The sequence below is a fragment of the Notechis scutatus genome, chromosome 14 (genome assembly GCF_049901735.1).
Source record: "Notechis scutatus isolate UNSWTSFEM ecotype Mainland chromosome 14, rNotScu1.2, whole genome shotgun sequence".
NCBI lineage: Eukaryota > Metazoa > Chordata > Lepidosauria > Squamata > Elapidae > Notechis > Notechis scutatus.
Window position 1 is genome coordinate 3,216,932 of NC_142022.1, and position 27,502 is coordinate 3,244,433.

At 56.3% G+C, this 27,502-nt stretch overlaps 1 protein-coding gene across 1 annotated transcript; it reads right to left on the minus strand.

Annotated features, from left to right (window-relative positions):
- Positions 1-43: 43 nt before the first annotated feature.
- On the minus strand, positions 44-24,907 carry BCAN (brevican). The gene is given in 15 exon segments (XM_026685786.2): positions 44-695; positions 1,147-1,291; positions 1,852-1,934; positions 3,085-3,243; positions 3,612-3,719; positions 6,905-7,373; positions 7,376-7,770; positions 10,740-11,060; positions 12,116-12,409; positions 12,665-12,792; positions 13,849-14,023; positions 15,609-16,001; positions 16,421-16,522; positions 24,764-24,773; positions 24,806-24,907. Coding segments are annotated over 13 exon segments (2,955 nt in total). The 5' UTR covers positions 16,512-16,522; positions 24,764-24,773; positions 24,806-24,907; the 3' UTR covers positions 44-501.
- Positions 24,908-27,502: the final 2,595 nt, after the last annotated feature.

Consider the following 27,502-nt stretch of genomic DNA (forward strand, 5'->3'; position numbering starts at 1 on the left):
GCCCCCAGCTGAGGTGGGAGAAAGAAGGACACCCTTTAAAAGGTAAGTTTAAAGAACCGTTTAGTTATTAGATTATCTTTATATGTACACATATCATAATGTAAAAAAAATGAATAAGAGCAAAAGGCACCACATTCTCCTCCCTCTGTACTAGATCGTGAATCTTAGAAGCCTCTTTGAGTTTGTCCTGTGGTTTTTTGTGGGGGTGAGGTGGGCCCATCACTTATAGCAGGAGAATTCAGAAGAGGAGGGCAAAGCACCCGCTGACACACACACGGTCCCCTTTCTCCCCTCCCTCCCTGCTGCCAAGGAGCCCCCCCCCCGCCTCGTACTTCTAGAACCTCTTGGTTCCCATGGCAATGAGTGTCGGCATTCGGGAGCCCCTTCCCCCGACGCCCCTGGCCCAGCCTGCTCTGGCACCCCAGGCTCCATCCCCCCGCCCCCAGAGATGCCCCCAGCTGTCCAAAGTTCCCAGGGCCCTCGGGCAGAGGCTGCTGGCCTCTAGGACTCTGGGGGGCTGCAGGCAAATTGCGGCCGCTGCCACTGGCCGTTCTCCTGGCAGCGAATGAGAGGCCAGCGGTGCTGAACGAAGCCTTCGGGGCACCAGTACCGGAGGACGGAGTTGACTTCGTAACGCTGCTTTGGTCTGCCAAATATCTGCGCATCGGCCACTTTGGGGGGGGAGCTGCAAGAGACTGGGAGGAAAGTCCAAGGGTCAGTTGGGTCCCCTGCCCAACAGCTGGGAGGAGGGGTGGCTAGCAGGGTGTCTTTGGGGGCAGCTGGAGGGGAGGCTGGCATCGGACCAGAAGTGCCAAATTGCCCTGAACAGTGTCCAAAGCAGGCTCAGCCGGAGGGAGACGACAAGGCCCAGCGTATCTGCCACACGCAGGAGACCCTGGGCTTCTGTCCAGGCAAACATCGTCCCGCTCTTCTGACGCCCAAAGGGTGGGTCAGGGGGTCCTCTTGGCTGAGCCTAGTGTCTGGATCAGGGACCCCCAAGCAAGCAAGGTAGGTCACCCCCAAAGCCCCTTCCGGCCTGTGGCAAAAGACGAGCTTAGGTGCCCAGCCTGAATTCTTTGCCTTTAGCTGAAGTCTTTCAAAGGGGTCTGGCCTTGGGGAAGGGGCTTCCTCCCCTCAGATACTCACTCAGCCCCATCTTGCAGGTGAAGGGCAGATGGTAGCCACAGGGCAGGTCACTCCACTTCCCATCCTTTTGCCCGGACAGGCCGACACAGTTCTCTCCGTAGAGAAAGTGGCTGTCAGGCTGCCCGTCATGCCAGTTCTCGTACAGCTTCCAGAGCAGGCAGGGAAAGAGAGAGAGGTCAACACTCAGGTCTGGGCTGCTCCTGCGGGCAAGGCTGGCAAAGGGGCGAGGGCTGCCCAGGACGCTCAGCTCACGCGGGGAGGGAGGGAGGGAGGGAGGGAGGGACTTTCCCTGGGCTGCACCGCCCTGTGACCTCATCCCCTGTGGGGGGAAGCCACTTTCCTTAAACCCTGCAGCTTTCTACCCCGAATGGGCTGGAAAGGACAGCCAGCGTCCGTGGGCAGGGCAGGGCTGTTAGGAGGAGCCGGCCTTTTGGCTCGGTCTGCTAGTAAACGTGAAGGATAATAAGAAGCCCACTTGGGATGGGACACCACAGGCAGAAACCTCCTCCGGGGGTTAAGACCATACCAGTTGCGGAGGCATCCCAGGCCCTCCCACTTGAGAGACCCCCCCCCATGGGATTCTCCTCCTTTCCGAGGGCTCCCAGATGCTGCAGATGCTTCTTTGGCAGGACCGAGTTCTACAGAGTGGTCCCCTTTCCAGAGTTCGAGGCCTTCAGCTCGGGGGGCTTTCCGAGCGGCACTTACCAGAGGGCTCCCGTCAGACCACTGGAAGTCCCCTTCTATCGTGCGGTCATTCAGGCCAATCCACTGGTATTCTTTGTACTGACCTGGAAAGGGAGGAAGGGACTCTTCAGCAATGGGGCAAGCATCCTTCAGCCCCCCGGCTCTGGCCCCAGACAAGGGGAGGGCGCACCAAGGACAATCAAAGCAACGGGCGCTGGCTTCCCTCCTGGGGACCCCTGGATCCCCCCACCCCCACTGCACAGGCCAGGATGGTGAGGAGGAAGAACCCAGGGCCCTCCATGAAGGGGACACGCCCGATGCCTGCAAGGGCTGCTGGCACAGGTTCTGTGCAGTCCCAGCCAGTCTATGGGAATTGGATAGTTGCTTAGGAATTGTGAGCTGTCCCCTTAAAGGAATGCATCATGGTAAATGTAGTTAAGGTATCCTGGGAAATGTAGTCCATGTGGCCACATCTGTAATCCTGATTGGTCGCTAAACTGACCCTCAAAAGGTTGGGGAAGTTTTCCCCATTCTTGCCTGAACTCACAAACTCATGGCAGCTGTTTTCTATCGCTAGGAGATGGGTTAGGAGATAACCATCTTTTACTACAGGGCAGATATGCAAAGGATTGGCCATCAAAGAAGACCTTCGTCACAAATGTGAGTTATGAGGACACCTGATGAACCAATCAATGTACTTTGTTATGGACATCTTGTTGAGTTTATCTGTCTGCATCTGCACAGCTTATAAATCCATCTCTGAACAAGATACAGAAAAATAAAAGATGGTGATCTCCTCACCCATCTCGTACCGATAGAAAGAAGCTGCCATGAGTTAAAGAGTTCAGGCAAGAATGAGGAAAACTCCCCCAACCCCTCGAGGGTCAATTTAGTGACTAATCAGGATTACAGATGTGACATGTACTACATTTCCCAAGATACCTTAACTACATTTACCATGATGCATTCCCTTAAAGCAAGGGTCTTCAAACTTGGCAAGTTAAAGACTTGTGGACTTCAACTCCCAGAATTCCTGAGCTAACATGACTGGAGGAGGGATTCTGGGAGATGAAGTCCGCAAGTCTTAAAGCTGTCAAGTTTGAAGACCCCTGCCTTAAAGGGACAGCTCATCATTCCTAAGTAACTACCCAATTCCCATCGACTGACAGGGACAGAACAGGTTCGCTCAGGCAGCCACGAGAGCCGGACCATCCCCACCAGCCCTGAAGCTCCAAACTGATCCAAGCCCCCTACTGCTGAGGAAGCTCTGCTCCTCCGGAGACAGGATGTTGGCCAAGTGCCCCCCGTGCTCCCTGCATCGCGTCTCGGCATCCTCCCAGCTCCTCCGGGCGGAAAAGTGCTTGTAGCAGAATCCTTGGAAGGCCTCCCAGCCGGGCTGGCACTTCCTCAGGCCTGGAGAGAGAAAGAGAAGCCAGGATGAGTCCGGAGGCCTCCGATGTTGGTGGAAGGACGTTGGTCTTGAGAGGAGGAGGAGGAACGGCCAGCCGGGGTTGCCATGAACAGGGCCTAGAATCGCACGGGAGGCCCCTCTGGCCCCAGGGAGGGCGGCTGGGAGGGGAAAACAAGAAGTTGCTGCCATTGGGTGGTCTGTGACGTGATCCCCCTCCCCCTTTCTGGGGGCTTCCTTTCTGGACGTCTCCCCTCCCCTCTGGTTCACTTAGGCGCATCGGCTGCTACTCGGCCCCAAGACCAGCCCAGTCCCTGCACCTCCTGGCCAGCTTCCCTGCGGCTCTGGCCATCTCAGGGCCCCGTTTACTCACTGACGTTGCAGGCGTCCCCTCCGTATCCCGGCAGGCAGAGGCAGCCTGGGCGCCCCCTTTCTTCTGTGCAAGTCCCTCCGTTCCTGCAGGGGTTTGGCATGCAGGCGTCTGAAAGCAGAGGGGCGAGGGAGGGGGGTCACCGCAGGTGGCTTTGCCCCCTCCCTTTGCCCAGCAGATGAAGCTCAATCCCAGTGAGACCATTTGGACGCACTGGGCCGGAGGGGGGACAAGCGGCGTATCAGGAGGGGATCCAAAGGGGCAGAGAAACAGTCCAGATAGGATTACTGTAAGATGGCTGAATTCACACGATCCCACGCTTCTACACCGAGGCACAATGGGCTGTGAAATATCCAGGTATCGGATAAAGCAGGGGTCTCCAACCTTGGCCACTTTAAGACTTCTGGACTTCAACTCCCAGAGTTGGCTGAGGAACTCTGGGAGTCGAAGTCCACAAGTTGCCAAGGTTGGAGACCCCTGAGATAAAGCAAGTCCCATTTTTGTGTGATGGCCGTCCGTGTTCAAGCTAGAGGCTTAGCCTGCTGGCTCCTGAAGGGACACATTTTCTGAGCTCGAGCAATTGAGCGGAACCACCAATTAGGGGTTCCTGCAACCCTTTAAGCCACAACGTATCTAAGGCAAAAGGAAAGCTGAGCCAGCTTCACACCTGACTGCTAAGACTGGGGGGATGGCAGTAGATCCTGGGCAAATGCGTGGTGCAAATGCAGCTGTGTTACCTGGCGTGTTTTTGTGACAGGTGAAATGGAAAGCCAGTTTGCCAACCAATTGCAACTGATTAGCCGAGAGGAGCCAAGGAGGTAGAAGTTAGTTCCCGGGAGGTCCCAGTTGCTGGGGAGGGAGAGCAGCAGCAGCCCGTCTGCCTCAGGGGACTCACCTTGATCAGCTACAGCCCAGGTGTCTCCAGCCAGGCTCTCTGTCGGGGCTGTTTGCTTCCTTTTGCAGACTTCGCCCCCCACCACCCCTCCCTCGCCTCTGTCTGCTCCCCAGTCAGCAAGGAGAGGCAGGAAACTCCGCAAGAGGCTGAAGGGGGAAAGGGGGGGAGAACGCTGCAAAAATGCCGAATGCCTCAGCCTGGGATACAGGGGGTGGAGGGCTGGTCTGGTCACCCCTTGAAAGGTGTGTGGCAGGTCAACACCCCTGTTGGGCAGTGTTAGGGGGTTCCACGTGTGCCTGTGCAGAAATGCCTGCCTTTCATCTCTCAGAGGACTTTGTTCCATGTCCCCCTCTCCCTGCCCCCTCCGTCCCTCCCAGGTGACCCCCATCTCCCCAGAACAAGCACCCCCACGGGGAGGGGCTGAAAGGGATGAACAGCCTCAGACCAAGTCCTGGAGCTGGTCACAGTCCGAGAAATGCAAAAGGCCCAGCGGCTCCACCTCCCCACTGGCTGCCCTGACGCCGGTTCTGCCCTGCACAGGCAGGCTGCCGTTGGGCCGTCAAGGGGCCGGCAGCCGCGTCAGGCCGGATCCAGTGACCTAAAGGGCCTTGCACACCTCAGCTGAGCCTGCCTCCTAAGGCAACCCAAGGACGTTGTCATCCCTTTGGCTCACTAGAAGAAAAGCAAACGCAGAATGAAAAGCGGGTGGGATTAATTCAACAAAACTGGACCTCCAGAAAAACGAAAACACGGGCGGAAGATTGCCCTACATACAAAGTTATTCTTCTAGTTTTCTACAGGCCGGGGGATTCGCGATGGAGCTGCTTTAATCTGTGTCACTGCTGTGGGGAGGCCCCCTGGGCCAGCTCTGCTGAGGGTCCCACCACCCAAATTTCTCATGTGGAAACCGCACTGTGTGGTTTTCCAGACTCCTGTAGTTGGCAAAGGGATGGCCCGATGCAACTGCTCCATCTTTCTCTCATCATCAGCCAATTTCTCTTGTGTTTACTTGCCAAGCATTTCGAAATCTGAGTGGGAAGGAAAGGAAAGGAAAGGAAAGGAAAGGAAAGGAAAGGAAAGGAAAGGAAAGGAAAGGAAAGGAAAGGAAAGGAAAGGAAAGGATAATACAGGCATCCCTGCCTGTTGACTTTGGCATGGCACAGGCTGATGGAGAATGCAGTCTGCTCTTGAGGAGGAGCCCATCCTTCTAATGTTGGGCTGGGGGCAGCATGGAAAGGGGTGGAGGGAGGGCAGCCAGGGCCAAGCCTTGGCTGCCTTCCATCTCTGCTCTGCCATCAAGCCGAGTGGCTTCTTGGGCTACGGAGACACCCCGTTTCCTAGTTGCCTTGGAAAAGAGGCAAGATAAAAAGGTAGCTAAATAAAAAAAACGGACAACCCATTTCCCATGGCTGGTGCTGCAATCATTTGGCCAGAGAGAGAGAGAGAGAGAAAGCGATGCCAGGCGACAGAGCCTGAATGGATGGCAGGGACCAGGGGGGGCTTCTCCTGCCTCCGGATACAGCCCTGGGATCTGAAAACATTTTCAGCCCCTGAAACTCCCCCAATTTCTCTCCACATTTCATCTCTTTTGGTCACAAAACAAAACAAAAAACTTCTTAAGGACCCAATTTGGAACCGCTGCTTTCCTGGTCTCCTGCTGCTCCATTCCAAGACTATTTCACCCTCTCGGTGGAAGTGACAAATGTCCGCCCAAATAGAGATCTTTTGAGCAGTGCAGTGATCTCCCCAGCCACACCAAGGGGAAGTTGGGGGCCCTTTCCCAGATCCCCAGGGGACCCTGCAGGCCTCCCCACACCTTCTTCTGCCCTCCCCTCCCCCACTGGGTTTTGAACCCTGGCCACGTTTCTTCCTCCGTTTGATAGAGAAGTTATTTTGGATCCCAGTGCTGAGCTTGATGACCTCGGGGTCCCTTTTAGCTCTAATGGGGCTCCAGCGATTCCCTGAACTCAGAAGGGAAAAAGTTCATTAATGCAGGAAAGAAGAAAGGAGGGAAAGAAGTAAAGAAAGACAGAGACAGTTACAGACACCCAGACACTTTTCTTCTAGAAAGCTTTTAATGTCTTCTTTCTCGTTCAAATTAGTCTCCTTCCTGGCCCGTTTTTTTCACGGAGACCCTGGTTAAAACACTTCATAGAAGTAGGAGAGACTTAGAGCAGGCACTCTCTGGGGGTTTGTGTCTGTGGGCAACACTTGTGCTTCTCTGGCTCCTTTGCCTTCCCCAGTCCTGGAAGTGAGCAGGGAGGAAGAGGAGGAGGAGGAGGAGGGGGAGGAGGAGGAGAGACGCAGGAAAGCGCAGCCTGAAAAGAGAGGCGGGCTTAGTGTGGCAGGACAGCCAAAATAGTGGCCAAGGATGCCAAGGCTAGAGAGCCCAAAGGGTTACCTGACACGCTGCCAGATGCTCCCAGGCTGGCCCTTTCAGTGGGCGGAACTGGCCGAGAGTGGGTAGTAGTCAAGGAGGCCTCCAGGAATGGGGTGCTGAAGAAGTCCAAGCCCAGAGAGCCTCCGGAGGGGAGAGCCTCCTGGGGTCCTGGGGGCCCTTCTTCGTCCGCCGCTGGCACCGCTGTCCTCAGAGCCGGCTCCTGCTCCTCCTCCTCTGATGCTTCGGCCCGCAGCTCCTCCTTGGTTGGCTCAGGCTCCCCTCCAAAGCCAGCAGAGGCCTCCGAGGCAGCCTCGCCCTCATCCGGAGGACCGGAGACCCCGGCTGGTGGGGGCCAGGAGGCGCCCGAGTGGTCCCCGCTCTCTTCAGACGAGCCGGCTGGCGTCATGCTCATGGATGGGAGCAGCAGGGGGACCCAGGGGGTCCCTGGGAAAGCGGCCATCCCTGGAGGCTCTGCTCCGGCCTCTCGGGGAGGCCCAGAAACGGGGCTGCTTTCGACTCGCCCGGCCGGAGACATTCCTGCGCCAGCTTCCGTGGGTGGACTGGAAGTGGGGCTGGCACCGTGGCTCTTTTCCGGGCGGCCTCTGAGGGAGGCACAGAGGGAGCTCCGTGGACTTCGATCCCTGGGCTGTCGGAGAAGCCGGCTGCAGCCTCGGAAGGTGAGGGCTCTACAGGGCCATGGACAGGGTGGGTCTCCTTCTCCTCCCTGGGCTGGATCCCCACTGCCTCTCCATCCGCAGCCTCCCCTTCCTGGGGAGCTGCCTCCACGATCTCTGGCTCGCCTTCCTCCCTCTCCGGCCTTTGGTCCAGGGGCTGGGCCTCCTGGGTGCCGGGCACCTCCTCCGCCCTGGCCTCCACCATCTCTCGCTCTGAAAAGCCGAAGGAAACGGGTGAGGGAGAGAAGCAGTGCCCACCCCCCACCCCCGCATCCACAAAGGAAACGGGCAGCACAGCTTCGTTTCCCGCAACAACACGCAGCTTCTGGGGCCTCGGCCCTCCGTCTTTGTACAGGTGGGCATGATCAAACGTCCGTGCCTCTTGGCCCAAATTCTAATCAATTTGCAATTAATTCATCCAACATCAACCGTCAGATATTAATCAGCAGTTCCTATCAATCTGCTCTCAGATATCCAGGCAAATTAGAGGAATCTGCTGGGCGTGGAGTTTCTCCATCAAGGACCATAAGTCTCTTTTCACACACAGGCACACACACACACACACACACACCCAAACACGCCCCGTGCCCCATCAGGCCCTGGGAAGCCCATTTCTTGCAAGTAAGGCCTCAGGGGCTGCTGGCCCCCAACTGCCCCCACTGCCCCAGCTTGAGCCCCTCCCATCGGCTGAAATGCAGTGGGGTCGCCTGGCCAGACCCCCAGGAAGACGGGCATTGAATACAGCCAGACAATTCGCCTCACGGACAACTGGCTGCAGCCCCCTCATGCCGCCTCTCCCTGCCCCAGCCAACCCACCGTGGCTGCCCCTCCCCGGCCCTCCTCGCCCTGAGAAATCCCCCACGAGACAACTGGCCCGGCCAATTTGCCCCGCGTGGGATTACCTGCCAAATGCCAGAAATCTGCACAGAATAACTCAGCAAATGCCAGAGGCTTCCTCCTCCTCCTGCTCCTCTCCGTCCCTGTCTCTCCTTCCTTCCCTCCCTCCCTGATCCGGCTTACCTCCCCCACCAATACCCCTCAAGCTCTCTGCCCCCCCTCCCTCATTGCACAACCAGCCCAACCTGGGGGTTTGAATTCAAGGCTCCACCCTGCCCGTCCACTGCTGGCTGTGAAAAGTTGACTGCAAAATGAATGGTGCCACATTGCCCTGTGCTGAAAAGTTTGGCCCTTTCTGGTTAACAACCGTGTGTGTGTGTGTGTGTGTGTGTGTGTGTGTGTGTGTGTTGTGTTGGTGGAAGAGGCTGTGTGTGGCAAAGAACTCCAGGAACAGGCGTGGGATCCAGGGGGGAAGAAGACCCAGCCATGCTCCTCTGCCCCCTTGCCAGCCCACAGCCTGTGAACAGGGCGGCTTCCCTACTGCCTGGGTGGGTGCCTCTTCCTCACTCTGCTCTCCAAAACACACGAGTGCGCGGTAAACGTGCAACGTGCGCTGGCCGGAGAGAGGGGAGTCAGCTGGGCCAGGAGGAGGCAACTGGGGGAGGGGACTGTGGCCAATTGTCCCATGAAGGGCAGTTCCGTCCCCCTCATCTCTCTCTTCTGGCTAAAGAAGGCATCCCTCTGATCATTGTCTATATAGCCGGACTATCGGTATTCCCACATGCCGACATGAACCTTCAGGTGGAAGCTGTGGATTGTTTTTGATTTTGGAGAAAACTGAAAGCGCTACATCCAAGATGGTTTGACGGAAAACAGAGGCAAAGGAGATGATCCTAAAACCCACAAAAATTGCTTGCTCCCCCTCTGCCCCCACAGAACGGAGGGATTGGAGAAAAATAGATCTTAGTGCTATGAGCGGTTTGTGTGGTGTCTCCGTGGCTCTTAGCTCGGGGCTGCTGGACACAGTCCCACCGCTTTCAAGTCGTGGAAGAGCACACAGCTTACTCTCTTGCACTCCCTTTCTCCAATCTCTCTTCTCTGAAAGGGAAGAAAGAAAGAAACATTCACAGGTTAGGCACAATTCAATGCACTGACTGCAATGGAGATCATGTGGCTGGAGAATGCAGCAAAGGTCATAAATGGTTGGAAATTGGTATAAAGTTATTTTTTCAGCACCATTGCAACTTTGAGCGGTCACTGAATAAATGGTTGGTAAGATGGTCTCCTATTGACCTCACCCCTTTCCTAAGAGGGGGTGTGCATAAGTGCACCAACGTGCCTACCCTCCCTGTCCTATTGTTTCTTATGCATAACTACCGTATGTTTTTACTTATACCTATTATCTTGTAAGCAATTGACAAACCAAATAAAATAAAAAAATAAAAAAATTAAGGACCACTTGCATAGAAATCGGCCACTGGAGGGAACTACAGTTCCAGGCAAGCAGAAAGAAAGTGAGACCTACAACATGGCAAAGAAGGGAACGGCTGTTGAGGCATTTCAGAGAATTTTTGAAGAATTGGGAGAGAAACTTATAACAAATTTAGCAGTGATAACTTCTGCACCTGTAAATGTGCTTTTGAAAAAAAAAAACATTATAAAGAGAAGAAATGAAAAAATGTTAGACAACAATACAGAAGAATTTATGGATAGACAGGATGAAGAGAGGATACAAACTGTAACTGATCAGGAAATATGGGAACATAAAGAAATTTGGGATTACAAAATAGCGAAGACTATCAGAGTAGAAATACAAACGACAAACCAAGCGATGAAAAAAGATCTGGGCTGGGACTTCTTTTTGGACTTGCAAAGGCGTGTTTTTTAAAACCCCAAGAAATATTTGAGATGGAAGGAAGTAAATGTGAATGGAAATTCAATCCTACTACAGTAACTTCGTGAATCAAAGATGAACATTGTCAGAAGCAAAAGAAAGAATATAAAGTTGACTTGTTTGACCTAAGATATAGTAAGAAAAAAATATAATAAAGTTCTGGAAACCCTTTATAGACTTTTTGTTGACATTTGAACAAAAATGAGGATTTTTGGATTTGTGAATGGCCAAGGGGGAGGGTTATGGGAAGAAATGAATCATGTATGTAACTCCATTAGGGGCGGGGTCTTATTCATTTGCCAGTATTTCTTGCAAAGAGTATTGGGAGTTGCTCCTTTAAATATTCTTTTTTTCCTGTCTCCTTTTGTTTCCTGAGTTCAGTTTGTGTTACCTTTTAACTCATCTTTCAGTGTTTTTTTAAAGATGCCCCTCCCTCCTCCCCACCACCTACCAGGCCCATGTTGCCTGGCACAGCTGCCGCCTCCTTCCTCCCCGTCTTCTCCGCTCCGCCTGTCACAACCGCCTGGGCCAGCCTCCACGGGCTCTGCGGTGGCTGCCTCCTCCAAGGCTTCGCTCGGCTCCTCTGGGGCCCCAAGGGGGTCCTGGAAGAGGGGCACAGAATAAATGGCCCCCCTGGACTCCTTGGCCCCCTCCGGCTCTCCCTCCAGCAGCTGCAGCTCCTCCATCTCCTGGGTCACCGTTGAGATCTCCTGGCTGCTTCTCTCGGCCTCCGGGAGGGGGAGGGGCGATTCCCGGGAGGGGCTGGTCTGCCCTGCAGCAGGAAGAGAAGCAGGCGTTACTGCCCAAGGCTTCTTCTGGGACCCGGAAGAGCCATCTGGGCAGGCGGGCTGGCACCACCACAACCTGCCGAAAAACGCAAGCGCTCGCTCTGGCCTCCAGTGACCTTTGGGAGGAGAAGGAGCAAGGAGGAGGGAAGCCCCGGCCCTTTTGGGCTCTAGGAACGAAGGAGCACGGAGCCCCACCTCCCACTCGGGTCCCTCTCGGGCTCGCCCAGCTTCTGGTTTGGAGAACTGCCAAATCCCATCCCTGGCTGGCCCCTCCCACCCCTCCCACCCCTGCCAGGAGTCTCCACGCGGCCCCGTTTTGGATGTAAGTGCAGGGCCCACACGGAGGCCGGAAACCGAGGCCCTGGAAGGCTGGAAACGGGCCTGTCCCCAGTCTCCGGAGGGCCTCCAGAGCCCAGGGAAGACCCTTCGCATCCTCCCCGAGGCTTGAGGAAAGCCCCCGGACCCTGGGGAAGGTGGAAATGCACCCCCCCTCCAGCTAGGCCATGCCCACCACCCCAGCAACCAGGCAGAGAACCCATTGCTGACATGTTTGAAGGCCACCCCTGGCCAGATGTGGTGAAAATGAGCACTAGGCCTGCAAGTGGAATGCACAGCCCGTGTCCTGAGCCACCCATCCTATCCAGCGGAGGATATCGGAGCTTTTCGAGGGGAGGGCAGGGAGGCCCCTGCTGGCTCTGGAACCCCTTGGCTCATAAGGGGCATTCAATAGCGGCACATCATGTCCTGGCTGGGAAGAGGGTGAACAAGCCCCTCCAGGGCCTCCAGCTCCACTCATTGAGCTTCTCTCGGCCACTCAGAGGCCTGGCCGGTTGTGTGCATTTGTACGGCAACTTTTTCCCAGAAAGATCCTGGGGAAAAGGACTGAGGGCACTGCAAGAAACGCAGCTGCTCCTAAGAGCCCAGCCAGCTAAACCTTCATCCTCCTCTTTTTTCCTGGCAGGAGGCAAATGAGGGCGAAAGCTGCTCCTCAAGAGGCAGGAGTGGAGCCCTGAACCCCACAAGGAAGATCCCTGCCTACCTCGGAAGCAGAACACGTCGAACTTGCTCTGGGGGTCTGGGAATCCCGTCTGATTGCGGAAGACGAAGAGGGTCTTGACTCCCGGCATGTTCCCTCCGCACTTCTCGCGGGGCGTCACGATTGGGTAGCGCACACTGCCGTCTGCCAGCCAGCCTGGGTTGCAGTGGTCCAGCCCTTGGTTCCAGGCTGCATACAGCTGGCCCGTCGTGGCCATTTCCAACCCCAGTTTTTCACAGGCCGCTCTGGCCTCCTCCCAGGTGAATTTCCCCGGGGAACTCTCCACAAACAGGTCCCCTGAAGGCAGAAATTGCAGCGGCTCATAAAAGAGAAAAAGCACCCGCATATTTTATTTATTCACATACTGACCACACAGGGTGTTCTTTGGAATCAGTTTGGCTTTAAAAAAAATCAGAAAAAAATGGAATTTACTGGTGGGAGGCAACAGGGCGTTTCTTGTATAATGTTTCTATTCAACAATCAATCTGATTTCCAAAGAAGATATTTTTTTCAAAGTATAGTCCACAGCCCACAAAAGGCCACAAAACTGACCATAAAGTTCTTCAGCGTAGCAGTAGACGTCGTACATGTCACCTGGATCAACTATGCCGTAATTGCGGATTCCCGGAAAGCCGTTCATGTCTCCATAGCAGGCTTCGCGAGGGGTATGGATAGGGTACCTAGAGGTGATCATAGTGTGATTACACGATAAGGCAAGTCAGGTCTGGCTGCCTGCGGTCAGGGTGGAAAAGAACCCAAGAATGTGAAATGGAAATAAACAGGAGCTGAACCAACCAGCTTGTGAGAGAAAATGGCAAAGGAAAGTGGAACAATCCAGCTTGGAGTTCAGCTCCGGTGGGCTTCTCTTCCTGCCTTGGGGAAGAGGAGCCACACGGCCAGAGGCCTCCAGAGGCTTTGCCAAGGACTAGGCAGGATGCAAGGAGAGGCCACTGGTGGGCAGGGAGGACCTGCTTCCCCCATCTTCAACCTGCCCAATTATATAGGAACTCTGCAATTTCCCCCACCCCACAAAGAGAGACGGCGTCTGTTTGAAGAAAAAAATAGATTGAGGAGAAAATCTATAAAGTACATTTATTACCATGCAAATAATTCAATTCAGCAAACTAGAAACTTGTCTATTTTGCTGGTCTATGTTAAGAGGGGAATGTATCTTTGTAACAGTAAAATCTAAAATATTTATTTTGCCAAAGTAGTTCTAGGTCAGTATGCATTAATATTTGGGTCCTACTCCTTTTCCTCCATACATACATTGAAATGGGTTTCCAGGTGAAGAATATAGAGGTATTTTTTTTCCTAAGCATGGATACTAACCCTAACCAGAAAACGAAGAACTGAAAACAAAACTTTTAAGTAAGACGACTAAGAAAAAATGAAATAAAAACGCAAACACATAAATTTCAAAAGTACAAATGCTTCATGCTGCCATGTTGAATGTTTCTCTCCGGACAAGGTAATTCTCAGGGAATTACAGCGCTGCAGCTTATCCCAGGAAACGCGCTTTTGCTGCAGGATTGTCGAAACGTTTTTGCGTTAAAATAAAATTGACACCGATGCCGGCGGTGCAGGGTTCAAGGTGCCTTTTACTTCCCCAACAAACCCGGCAACGAACCAGAGGAACGGCAGCCTTCCGCCTCGGTCCACGGGCTTCCGGACCGGTGCCTGCCAGGGCCGGATTCCCCGACCGCCCCCGCCCCGCTCCCGCCGCGCCCCCTTACCTGACGGTCTGGTCCGCGAGCCAGCCGGCGTCGCACTGCTCGTAGCCGCTGCGGTAGGCGGCGTGGAGCTGCTCGGGGGTGGCGATGGCCGCCCCGATCCGGGCGCAGGCCGCCTGAGCCTGGGGAAAGGTGTAGGCGTAGCGGGAAGAGCCTCCCCGGTAGTGGAAGACGACCCCTGCAAGGCGAGAGGAGGAGGAGGAGGAGGAGGAGGAGGGGCTGCAGACCTCGGGGGCGCCGGGCCCCCAAGCGCTTGCCCGCCCGCCCGCCTCTCCCGGGGCTTCTCCAACGGTGGCGGCTCGGCTCTCTCGGGCAGGAGGGGGCCAGCTTGGCGGGGAGGCGGCCCGAGCGCCTTTCTCTCGGAGGGGGCGGAGGGCGGCCGCCTGCAAGCCTCGCTAGTCATTCCCAGGACCGTTGCAACTCCGAGGCTCACTTTCCTAACCCGCCCCCGACGCCCCCCTCCGTCCTCAGCTGTCCGGGGAGCTTCACTGCAGGGCTTCCTGCCCCCTTCCCCCAAACGACGCCCCGTGGGACGCTTCCTCTGAGCTCTCTCTCGCTCTCGCTCTCCTGGGCATTTGCTCCCAGCATCTTTCCCTTTTTCCTTTCCTTTCTTTCTCTTTCTCTCTCTTTCTTTCCTTCTTTTTCTCTCTCTCCCCCCCAAACTACAGCTGTCCTTAATATAGGACACGTCAAAAAGCCTGCCAGCTCTGAAGAGCAAAGGTACGCTTTTTGTTGCATTCATGGCTAACCTGGGAAGCTCCACAAGGCTGGGTCCTCTTGAGGGGGGGGGGAAGCTTTGTAGGATCTTAATTTCGTCATGGCCTCTAGGTTTGCTTTGCTTTACCAACTAATTTTGAAGGTTGACAGTGTTGAACTAGTAGGGGGGAAAGGATCTTCATTGAAAGAAATAGATTCTTCTAGCCTAAAATGATTTTTTTTAAATACTCTACATGAGAATTTTGCTTCGTGGAATGAAAGAAAGGAACGTAGAACATATGATAATAATAGACTTGGAAGGGATCGTGGAGGTCTTTGAGTTCAACCTTCTACCATTCTGAACAAATGGCTGTCCTGAAACCCCCCAGTGTTGGAGCAGTCACAACTTCTGAAGGAAAGCTATTCCACTGGTTGGTTGCTCTTACCATTAGGAAATTAGTTCTGGGTTGGCTTCTCTCCCTGGTTAGTTTCCAACCATTGTTTCTTCTCTTGCCTTTTGGTGGCCCCTTCAAATATTGGAGCCCTTCAAATATTGGACGACTGCTATCCTGTCACCCCTAGTCAATTCTTTCCTTTTCTAGACTAGACATACCCAACACCTGTAACCACTGTTCATGGTTTAGTCTTTTCAAGGAAATGGTTGCTAATGCTTGCTAGTCCACCACTCAGAATATGGGGATCATAAATTGAATCAAGCAGAAATAAATAATGTAAATACATAGTAGATATATATATATATATACCGGTAGTAGTTTGAGAAAAACTGCTTGGATCATAGCAAGGAAGTAGTCAAATGAGAGATTTTAAGAACTTGAAGGAGATCTGCGTGAAAGAATTTAAGCCACAAATGTGAAGCTACTGCTGAGATCTCCGTGAAATGATTCCACTGCGTGGCATATTGCGGATTATGGATTAGGTTACATTTCAAACAAGATTCCCAACTGAATCGGCTGTGAAAGCTCAGTGCCCTAGCAGTTGGAACTCTCTCACCAGAAATAAGGACAGGCATGCAATCCAGCCTCAGAGAGAGGCTGGGAATCTCTTACCCTTCACCTTCACCTCCAGGAAATCCTGCCCATCCTCAATGCCGTGCTGAGCGTCACAGCGATACAGTCCGGAGTCGTTGGACTGCAGCTCACTCAGGACCAGGGTGGCGTCCGTGGGCGAGTCCGGGTAGAAGGGCAGGAAGACTCGGTTGCGGTAGATTTCGCGGACTTTGACCTTTAGGCCCCGGGCCACCAGGATCTCGATCTCTTTGCCATTGGCATGGAAGGTCCATTTGACTCGGAGGGTGCCCCGAACCCCGTGGCGGCTGGCCGTTCCAGCAGTGGGCAGTGGCCGCAGGTAGGTGATGTGGCAGGGGATGGTCAGGCTGCCCGACAGGACGGCTCGTACGGGCGGATACTTGGAAATGGAGACCTGCAGAGCTTTGAGGTCATCTGAGGGGAGAAAGTGGGGGGGGGGCCGTCACCTGAAGAACTGGCAGGGACTGAATGGGTCTTTTGGGAGGGTGGTTCTTTCCCCTTGCAGCTGCTCTTCCACCCCTTTCTTTGACTTGCAAACTGAGGCAATGGCTGACCATGGCATCTCTGGAGGGTCTCCTGGCCCTGGATGAGATGGACCATGTTGCCTGTTAACCGTTCCACCTGTTTCCACCAGCATCACTTGCAGGAGCTCCAGAGAGGTGAAAAGGGGCCCGGGGGAGTCATGGCGGCCATTACCCACCTCCCCCTTTTCTCAGAAGGGCAAAAGGTTGAAGACTCGGGGCCTGAGGGCCAGGGCCTGCCTTCTGCCAGGGACGGAGAGGACCCGCCCAGCCACGGGGCTTCTGCCCCACCAGGCCTCGTGGCCACGTTACCTGTGCTCTCCCGGGCGAAGTGGAAGGAGGCCCCCAGGGACACCAGCTGGGCCAAGGCAGCGCAGAGCAAGAGGTCTCGGCAGTGGGCCATCCTGGTCCTGCCTGCAGAGAGGCAGGGAACTGGGGTTAGAGGGAGGGAAGGCTTAAGCGGTGGAAGGGAAAAAAAGGAATGAGAGGGGACCCCTGCAGAACGGGGCTAGAGACCCAGATGCCTGTAAGGGGGATCGACGGGCAGTCAGACAAGCATCCGGGTCTTTCCTGCACCGGATTGTTCCCAACCAAGACCTGGATGACATCCCCCCTCCCAGCAAAGGAATCAGCTGGGGACTGGCCTTGAACTGGAGAAACACCCCCCCCCCCATGGAAAGGATGTTTTCCAGGTGGACCCATTCCGGCCGCTTTGCAGCCTCCTCGGCCCCAAACGCCTCCAGCTTCTCTGGCTCCATCGCGCCAAGGAAACGGCTTGCAGGGGGGCTGAGTTTTAAGGTAGGTGCTCAGAAGGCGCTTTCGGGGGTGCGGGGTGGGTTGGGGGGGGGAGACTGGGAGAAAGAAGCTCCCAGAACAGCACAATCTGGAAAGTGCGAGAGCGCCACCTGCTGGCCCTTAACGGAGAAGGAAAAGGTAGAAGAAATCCGACCGAACGGCCTTTGAGGAAGAAAACTAGGTTGCTAGGTGTACCTTAGCACGTAGTAGTCGGTGTAAATGTCACCGTGAAAGTATACCACAAAGTATAGTGTCGAGGAAGCTTGTCGGGCCCTGCCGGGGAGGAAGAAAGACCCGCTTAGTGCTGGCAACTTTCCCCCAGGGAACCCCCATCCCGACCCGCTGCCTTTTATCTCCACGTAAAACATGGCCAGCCCTCGTAGGGAGACCGAAGGAAAGCAGCTCCCAGAGCTCAGTGCTTCTGCCTTGGACTCTCTTTCTCTCTCCCTTCCCCCCTTTCCTTCTCCCCTCGCCTCCCCCTCCCCCACTCCTGGGTCCATCTAACTGAGTTTGGTTTGGAAAGAAGAGACGAGGGAGAGGCTGCAAGAGGCTTTTGCCACCCTCTTGTATTGCGAAGGGGGGGAGGGGTGTCCAGCCGGTCCAGAGCGATGGAAACCTAAATGGAAGAGTTGGTTATACACTTTGGACAGAGACTTTGGCAGGAGGAGGGGGGGGAAAAATCACCTCCTGGCAGATATAAAATGCTGATCAGGTGGGCCTTGTTCCAAAGAGATCAAACTGTGGATGAAGAAGAACAGCGATGCCCTTTGGAAGGATTCCTGCTTTGGATACGAGAGGGCTCCCAACCCTTTTATTGTGGATGCCAAGAATTGAATAGGACTGGAAATCGTACTGAATTCCTCCACAATGGAAACGGCACTTAGCTCTGGGAATACATCAGGATTCAGGCTTCTCGCTTGCTCCAGAGCGGGAAGACTGGACAATGGGTTTGTGCTGTCCCAGCCAGTCGATGGGAATTGGATAGTTACTTAGGAATTATGAGCTGTCCCCTTAGGGGAAGGCATCATGGTAAAGGTAGTTAAAGGTATCCTGGGAAATGTAGTCCAGGTCACGTGGCCACATCTGTAATCCTGATGGGTCACTAATTTGACCCTTGAGAGGTTGGGGGAGTTTTCCTCACTTTGGCCTGAATTCCCTAACTCATGGGAGTTGTTTTCTATCGCTAGGAGATGGGTTAGGCCAGGGTCTCCAACCTTGGCAACTTGAAGACTTGTGGACTTCAAGTCCCAGACTCCTCAGCCAGCAAAGCTGGCTGAGGAATTCTGGGAGTTGAAGTCCACAAGTCTTCAAGTTGCCAAGGTTGGAGACCCCTGGGTTAGGTGATAACCATCTTCTACTACAAGGCAGATATACAAAGGATTGGTCATTAAAGAAGAACTTCATCACCAACGTGAGTTATGAGGATACCTGATGAACCAATAAATGTACTTTGTTATGGACATCTTGTTGAGTTTATCTATCTGCATCTGCACAGCTTCAAATCCACCTCTGTGCAGAGACAGAAGAATGGGAGGAAACTGGAAGGGTGCAGCTACAGGGGAGAGAGGAGGACCTAGGGTCCTAGGCCGGGGAGGGAGATTTTGGTCCAACCCGCTGCTCAGGGCAGGGCAGGCAAGCGGGTTGAGAGAAAGGAGTCGAAACAGGGGGGACATCTTGACCGCTGCTGTCAGTCGGGGTCCGCAGGAAGAGCTCCTTCAAAGGCTGAGCGTTGTCCGGGCGGGTGGATCCTGCAGCCCGGGGGGGGGCTTTTAGACCTGATAGGCCACTTCCAGCTCTGGGACTTCTTGGACGCGGGTTCCCCCAAAGGCCTCCTGCCAAAGCGGGGCTCGGAAAGCGGCCAGGAGATGCCTCCTCCTCGGCCTTCCCCTCGGCTGTGCGTGGCCACACCTGGCCCGGGCTCTGAAGCGGCGGCTGGCAAGAGGCAAGGCGAGGAAGACCTTGTCCCGCCCTGCTTTCCAAGGGGCTGCTGACCTTTCTCGCCTCATTGAAGCGTCTCCTCCAGGATTTATGGAGGCGGCTCCGGTCTGGCTCCTCGCAAGGCGCGTCCTCTGCCTGGCAGCGAGACGGGGGAGGGCGAGGATTTGGCCCCCCCAAAGCGATGAAGCCAACCAGCCTGGTCTTCGCAGCCCGCCCGGGGACTCCAACGACCGTCGCCCGGCTTTTGCTTCTCGGGTCTCCCTCCACCTTCTCGGGGTGGCCGCAGCAGCCGCGCACCGGACCTTCAGCTCTCCTCGGAAGGCGCGCCGGGGCGGTCCTCGCCCCCCAGGATCGGGGCATCGCGCGCGGGTCCCAGTCCAGCTCCGAAGGCGCGCGGGAAGCGGAGAGCCCAGGCGGAGGGCGCCCGAAGAGGACGCGCTCGCTCCGGCAGCCCCCGGCCCTCAAGGGGCTTGGGCGGAGCTGGACGTCCCCCTCCGGCAGCCCCCGGCCTTCCCCGGTCTTGTGTGCGGGTGCCCGGAGCCCGTCCGGTCAGGGGCGGCTGAGCCCGAGAGCGGCACTTGCAAGCTCCGCCGGGACGCGCCACCCTTGTCGCCCCCAAAGGTTTCGCCTGCCACGGAGTTTGGCCAACCGCTCGACACGGCCGCGGGGGGGAAACCCCTTCCTGAAGGGGGAAGTTGAAGCCTTCGCCCTAGGGGCAAAGCGGGGGGAAGAGCGGCGTCCCTCCAGGCTTCTTCTAGCTGGGCGCCTGGAGAGGGAGAAGCGGCGCCCCTCGACTCCCGTCGGCCCTGAGGTCTCCCCGCCCTGGGGCTCGGCCTCCGAGCCTCGCGTCTCCTCGCCCCGCGTGCCGGACCCCGCTGCCCGCCTTGCAAGAGGAGAGGCTGGGCGAGAGCGAAAAGGGCGAGGCGAAAGCGCGTCTCCGCGTTGGGCGGGAGCGAGACTTTGGGCAGCTGCAGCGTCTGTCAAAAGTTTTGCGCGCAGCTTTCTCTGGAGACGCTGCCTGGTTCACTCGCTCTTTCTCTCTCTCACACACACACACGATGCTGAGTGTGGAGCGGTGAGGAAATCAATGCTGGCAAAGGCCCGGATCGGTTGGGGAAGTAGCCAGTTTCTACAGCGGTAAGATAAGTAGTAAAATGAGAAAGGCTGCCTTGCCAAGCCAACCCCTCCACCCCCCACAACCAGAATCCATTCCTTGACTCCAGGTCCATGCCCAGCTGCCCTTTCTTTTCCTAAGGTCCAGCTGAAATCCCAACGGATAATTAGGGTTAGTTTTTTTCCTTCCTGAAGTTCAGCTTCCCTCTCTATACCATTTCCAGGGTCCCTGAGGCCACTTAAGGGGGCCTAAGGCGGCGGATATTCCCCAGGGCGGAGGAAGAGGTGGGACTAAAGGCTGAGACAAAGCAGGAAAAAAACAGGCCCTCCCCGCCCGGTGATCCTGAGTGGCATCAGGGTGTTCCCAGCATCCCCCAGTTTGAGACAAACTCATACTGGAGGGGGTGTTTCTTCGGCATCTTTCCCTGCTTCGACTTCTGGCGTAGGGGGGGGGGCACCATCAGCTCTATGCCCTCTGCCTCTGGTGGTCCTCAAGGACTTTTGAGCTGGGCAGCTATTTGTCCAGTCCGCTTCCTAAAGGCAGCTGGGTGACGCTCCCAACCCTGCCTCTCCCCTCAGGTGCTGACTTGATGGGCTTGGCCAGGTGACCCCTTTGGCTTATCTACCAGGTAAAGGTGGTTGCCCTGCTTTGCAATGCAAAGGCCGGCCTGTTTCACCAGAGGCTCCCAAACTGAGGTCAGGGCTGCTGCTGTGGCAAATGGAGAAGATATCCTGGATCTTGTGCTGTAATCTGCTGGGTCGTTTGTTTTGTAGTGGTCTTTTTCCCATTAGCCTCTCGTGTTTTAACGGCTTGGGTAATGGGTTGTGTGATGGGCTTGCGAGTTCTTTTGTTGTGGTATCCTGGGTCCTGCGTTGTAATCTCCTGGGTCGTTTGTGTTTTGATCTCTTTTCCATTAGGAGATTACAGCACAAGATCCAGGATATTTCCACAACAAAACTCACAAGGCCATCACACAGCCCATTATACCAACATCCACTCCATCAACCAATCAAGAGGCAGCAGCACAGCCAACCAGCCCAGCACACCAGCCCCCACCACCAGTATTTATAGAGAGACGGCAGCTCCGATCACACACGGCTTGCACTGGCACGAAGCCGAAAGCACCAGCCTGAGGATGGCGAGTGGGACCTCGCCGAAACGTCACCAAGTTACTCTTAATCTTACACGGGAAAAGACCCAAACACACCTAGACCTACATACCTGTATCCGTGAAAATCTACGAAAACATATATATATATATATCTGTACCTACCTATTTACCTATCAATCAATCTATCTATCTACCTACCTACCTATCAATCTATCATCTATCTATCATCTATCACAAGGGTCTTCAAACTTGGCAAGTTTAAGACTTGTGGACTTCTACTCCCAGAATTCCTGAGCTAACATGACTGGAGGAGGAGGAATTCTGGGAGTTGAAGTCCACCAGCCTTGCAAAGAAGAAAGGAAAAAAAGAGATGTGCTTCGCCTGACGTTTCTTCTCTGGTGCTGGTCCAAATTTCTGTAGTCAATTAATGGAAAATAACAAGAGCTGCATCAAGCGGCAGCAGTGGGAGCTCGGAAGGTTCACGGCTGATGGAAACAGTCACCTAGATGCCACAGAAGGGGCCACGTGTACTGCCCACGGCACAGAACTCCCGGGCTTTCTGAAGAGGCAAAACCATCTACAATGGAGCTGCAGAGACCAACACGGAGGTTGAGTACCCCCAAATCAAGACGGGGAGCAGCCCTGCTGAGGCCACCTTCTGGCAGCTGCTCCTTGGTGTGAGAAGCCTGCGGGCCAGGACCCCCGTTCAGGGGAAGAGAAAGCAACCTAAACCCTCAGATGTAGCCCAGAAATGTGGTTGGGGGGAGGGGGGTTGGCTGCTCTTTCAGGGACAGGCGCGGATGGATCCAGCCTCGGAAACAGGGGAGGTGGGTGAGCTCTTGAATGGGGGTGGGGAGGGTATACAAGGGGCATCCTGTTTTCTGGTGGGAAAAGCTGAACATGCCTGGAGGATTGTGTGGGTGTGGGTGTGGGTGCGCGCACATATCTGTCGTCGTCCCCCTCCATATCCCTTGTTGGTGCGCATTTCCTGCCTTTCTCCTTGCCTACAGAAACACTTGAAGAGAGTCCATTCACTGCGCCCCGTGGGCCACTCCAGGCCAGCAGCCAGGAAGGCTGGAGCATTGCCCAGGGTCTTTTCAAGCCTCTGGGAAGCCCCTGGGCTGGATTCGCAGCCCTCCCTCTTCTCCTGCCACCTGCCACCCTGCTGCTGCTGCTGCTGCTCCCACTGGATCAGCCTGTGGGCACAGGTCGGGCTTCCTTTCCTGGGCATCCTGGGGCCTTCGTGGGCAAGTTTACCCCTGAACTCCAAGGGGGAGAATGCACTCCCCAAACACACCAAGGTTGTCTGGGTTTAGCCTGGCATGTCTTCTCATCCTCGGAGGTTCCCGAAACCTGTTGCTTGGTGCAAAAGGGACCCGTTTGGGGGTTTCACCCACAGTTTGCAGTTCCGTAAACATGGCAGATATCGAAGGGTTTGCAGGGGTCAGAAACAAGATCAGACATTAGAAGCTGCCCCCAAGTTGGGGCAGGAGATCAGGAAGCCCTTGCCATGTTCCCCAGCGGGTCTCCGCTCCTTGGAGGGGGCCATACTCCTTGGGATTCAGCAAGAACCCCAAGAAAGAAGGTCATCCCCAGCAGATCTGGTCCCAATTTTACCCTAAAAGGGGAGTAGAATATGGAGGTAGGAAAAGCCAGCAGCACTAACTCAATCCAGCCCCCCAGGGAAGAGACAGACGTCCAAGATTCTCCTCCTAATGTTTCCACTTGCCCCGACTTAAGAGGTTCTCCAGCAAAGATCTCTCCCTCCTTTCCCACCGGGTGATTCCACTTCAGATCTTGTAGGTTCTGACCTGCTTCAGCGGGCAATGCCCACCATCAAAAGAAAACATCCTCCCAGCATCTCTGGTGCCATTGAAGTGGTGGTGGGGGGGGACACCCTAATGAGTTACTTCCAGGCAACAGCAGCAGAGAGGCGGCTTGGCCTGCTTGAAAGAATTTGGGGACTGAAAGGCTGGAGGGAGGGAGGGAGGGAGGAGGAGAAGCCTTTTGTGAAGAGGGCTCCTTCCTGCGAACAACTTTGTCCTGCCAGCAGCGAAATCCAGCACACACACCCCCCACAGAAAGTCCTTGGCTGGCCAGCAAGACCAAGATTGCTGCCCTCTCACTGGAGAGCTGGCAGGGTTCTTTGGGGGCGGTGGCGGGAGAGGAGGGGCTCCTCCTGGCTGCAGGGCTCCTTCTACCAACGGCCCTGCCTGCTCTCCCCCTCTCGAAGGGGCTCGGGAGGGGAGGGTCTGCAGATGGGCCCCGGCAGAGGCTTCTTCGCCTCCCTGTCACTGCCGGAGGCAGGCAAGGTGGCAGCAGCCTTCTCCTGAAAGGGGCTTTGAGAGGTCAGACAAGCTTCACCTGAGGGAGGTGTGAGAAGGTCTGTCATGGCAGCCTCGAAGGCTGCTCTTGGGAAGAAGGGCAAGAGCCTTTCCCTGGGACACAGGGGCCAGGTCGTGGGGGGCTTCTCCAAACCCTTCAGCGACAGGAGGAGAAGGAGGCTGCTGGTGGTCCAAGAGAAGGTCCGGGAGGGAGGAGCCCACCCAGTTTCCACGAGGAAAAGATGCTGGCTGAGTTGGTGTTTCAGGCTCATCTACAACAGGGCTAAATCTTCTCCTCAGTTTCATTCATCGGCACAATCAATGGTGAAATTTCCATTTCTTAGAGAGGCAAAACGGGTCCAATTCAGTTGTGGCATCCCTGGAAGCCCACAGCAGCCGAGGAGGTGGGATTTCCAACTTAGCAGCTTCCCTGGAGCTGCTTCCCGCTCATTCTGATGCAGCCCCCGAGGGGAGCAGGGCATGAAGTTGCGATGCTCCCAATGAAAGGAAGACCCCCCCCCCAGACCTACTTGGAGAGATCTGTGGGGTCTTCTAGTCCAGAAACCCAACGGGGACTCTATTGTCCCCCCCCTGATACTACTCGCAACCAAGAAGACGTTTTCTTTCCAAACAAGCAGATCGAAATAAAAACCAGAACGGAGGCAGAGATCACATTCGGTTATGTCTATCGCCTGTGGGACCAAATCCCTCCCTAAAATGAAAAGCCCCCCAATAAAACACTACAGAAACCGTCGGATTCCTCCAGAAAACGGGTGGGGGGGGAGGTTAGCCCCGAAGGGTGCTGGACAACTGGACATTTCGCCTCTTGAATGAAGGGGAAGTCCCCGATGCCCCCCCTCCCGCCTTGAGAGCGGAGCCTGAGAAAGTGGCCCTTCTTCATCCTCCTCCTCCTCCTCCTCCGCCTGCCCGGGAGCGAAGAGAGGCCCGTCTTCAGAGCCAGACGAACTCGGGATCCCGGACTCCGGGCCCCGGGAAGGAAAAGCCGCCCCCCCCCGCCCTGCTCGGACGTTTCCCGAAGTAGCCGGCGCTGGCTGGCCCCTGGCCTTCGCTCTTGCTCGGGCTGCCGGGGCTGGGGGAAGGGGGCGGGGAGGGTCCCCGGGGCTCCAGCGGCTCCCCAAGAAGGCCAAGGCCCGCCCGGGTCACCCCGGAACTCCGGACCGCAGCCGGCAAATCCGCCGCGGCCGGCCAGCTCGGGCAGAAGCGCCAGCCCAGCCTCGCCGCCGCCTTAGAAGATGCTCCTCCGCCCTCGGGGCGGCCCGACCCGCCGTTCCGGCCGAGCCCGGCTGACCCCCGCCGCCTCCCCGACGGGAGCCCCGCCGGGCGCGGAGAAGCGCGGCGCCTTCGGGACTCACCAGCTCCGGCGCGGAGAAGCGCGGCGCGTTCGGGACTCACCAGCGGAGAAGCCGGCGGCGGCGGCGGCGGCGCGCGGCCCCGGGAGAGCGGCCCTGGCGCTGCTGCGGTGGCCACTGCGGTGCAGAACTGCGGCGCTGGGAGCCCGGCCGGGCAGGAGGAGCGGCGGGACGGCCGGGACGGCAGGGCGGCCCGCCTCCCCGCCCCGCCCCCGCGCCCCGTCCGCTGGGCTGCGCCGGAGCGCCGGTGCCGGAGCCTCCCCCGCTCCCTCCCCGCTCGCCCTCTGCGGACCGGGCGCCAGTTCGGGCTGCGGCGGTGGGGGGGTGCAGGTCGAAAGCCGCCGCTCAGAGGGGGCGGCCGTGGAAAGGCAGCCAGGCAGCGAGGAGCGCCTGCAAGCAACCCGAAGGGAGCCCGGGGGCCGCTCCCAGGTCTCTCGGGAGGCCCGGCGGTTCTGGAGGGCCCAGGGGCTGCTGCTGCGGCTGCGGCTGCTGCTGCAGGCGGAGGCTGGTCAAGGGTTGGAGCGGGGCAGGAACGCCTCGGCGCGCGGCCAAGCACGTTGGAGGGGGGACCATCAATGTGGCCCCTTTGCTCCCCGCCGCCCCCTCCCCCCGCGCTTTGGTTCCGTTCAGGGCCGAATTTGGCACTCCTGAAATCCTGGAGCGGCACCGAAGGAGCCTTTGGGGGGGAGATGCGAAAGGGGACGGGAGGGGCCGAGGAGTCCGGGCGGCTCTTGCGGCTCGCGAGCAATTGCGGGAGCCCCGAGTCTCTTCCCCTGCAGGCTGATTATCCTCGCGTCGCCCCGCTCCCTCCTCCGCCCGGGCTCCTTCTCTTGCCTGGTCCGCCCAGCGTTGCCCCTCTTCTCCCGGAGGGTCTGGGATGCCTCTCCAAGGTCGCCAGCCGCGCCCTCCGCCTCCCGGATGGTTCCGGAGCCTTTTCCCTCCGGGCAGCGGGAAGCCCCGGCCAAAGGTGAGCTCGGCGGGCCGTGGGCTGAGGGTTCAAGAGCCGCCCCCACCCTTTGAGACCCGAGCGGTCACTTCCTTCCCGCTTCTCTTGCTCGCTTGCCCGTCCCTGGCAGCTGCGGATCCCAAGCGGGCAGGGAGCCTCCCCCGCCCTCGTGAGCCACCAGGGCGGGGGGCAGCAGCAGCTCTTCCCTATTCCCTTCTTGGAAGTGACCACACACTTGGTGGATCGGGGCCCAGCCATCTGTCCAAAGCCGCCACCTCCTGGCCTCCCAGCACATACTCCGAGTGGGAGTCACTGGTGCTGCTTCTCCTCCCGAAGCAGGAAATCCAAACCCACCCTTTAATTCGTGCCATACAGACAGGGCGCTGGTTCTGTCCGCTGACTTGAAGATGGGACGCATATCAGGAGGAAGGCAGCCCGGCCCCTCCCACCCCCTTCTTGAACCTGGAGGGGCCAACTCCAACTCCAGGTTCTGGAGGACATGGGTGGAGGAAGGAAACAGCAGGACACACTTTCAACCCATAAACCTTGATGGGAGGTGGGGAGAAAGGCCCCACACCTTTAGTCAGCTTTCATCATCTTATTTGAAAAGTCACTGATGGCTTCCAAGGCAGCATCTTGAATTCACCTGGATCTTCTGGCGATCTCCAGACAAGAAAACCACCAGAAACAGGGCAGAAGTGAAGTTCTACTCTGACCGGACACTAACCAGAGCACAGAGTGGCACAAAAGACCAGCACATTTTTTCGGCCCTTTTGACCTGCTGTTTTGGAGCCCTCAGTGTGACTTACTCTGCAGGGCACTTTGGAAATAGACTTCGCCCTTCGTGCCAGCTTGCCCTCTGCTTGTGTGTACCTACCTGCCAAAGTGTCCAGTGCGTCATTTGGTCCAACTCTTTGGTGTGACTTTTAGTATTCAAGGCCTGGATGGGAACCTGACAGCTCTCTGACCTACGAAGCCAGGTATCTTGGCTTGTTCAACTTAGCCGAGGGGGTATGTCTGAAGATGCCCCTCTTTGTGGCAAAGCCTGCGGGTCTTTAAAGAGGCAAAGGCAGACCGATTCCAAAAGAAATCCCCCCCAAGAGCTCAGAAATATCCCTTAGGCCTGATCTGGAAACTGAACCGACCTTGTTTGTTCCTTTCTAATGAGCTCCTGCTGGAAAGAGGCAGAGGGATGAACTTAGGGAAGAGCACATGAGGGATCCTGGTCATGTCTGGATGGAGGGATGCCTTGGAGAAGGAGCTGAAGCCGGAAGGGACTTCCCTGGAGGCCTTAGGATTTATACCCCCCACCCCCCCAAGGGAGGAGGGAGCCTGCTCGGAGTGTTCCCAGGAGGAGCCCCTGCTGAGGGGCCCGGCCTTTCCTGGCCAGGGTGACCTGAACCACACTGGGAACCAGAACTGGAGCTGGAATGGAAAGGCTCTTTGTCCTGGATGAGAACATTGAGCAATCGTGTGTGCGTGTCCTGACCTCTGTCCCGGTCCTCCCAAGAAACTATCAAAAGGGCCCTGGAACTGAGATTTTTTGAGAGGAAAGATCAAGAAAAGCCAGCCCCAGAAGACCTTCCCGTCTTCCTGACCACACTCAGAACTGTTAATTAAGCCAGAATTGTGAGGTTCATTTTATGTCTTCCTAAGTCTTCCTTTCCAACACATTGTGCAACTCCAGACTCTTGCCTGGAAGGTTCCTCCGGCAGCAGCCGCAGGTCTGGGCTGGCCCTTTCGGTTCTTCTCCCCGTCCTACACGATGCTTCAGCTGGGAGTCAGAAGACCCCAAA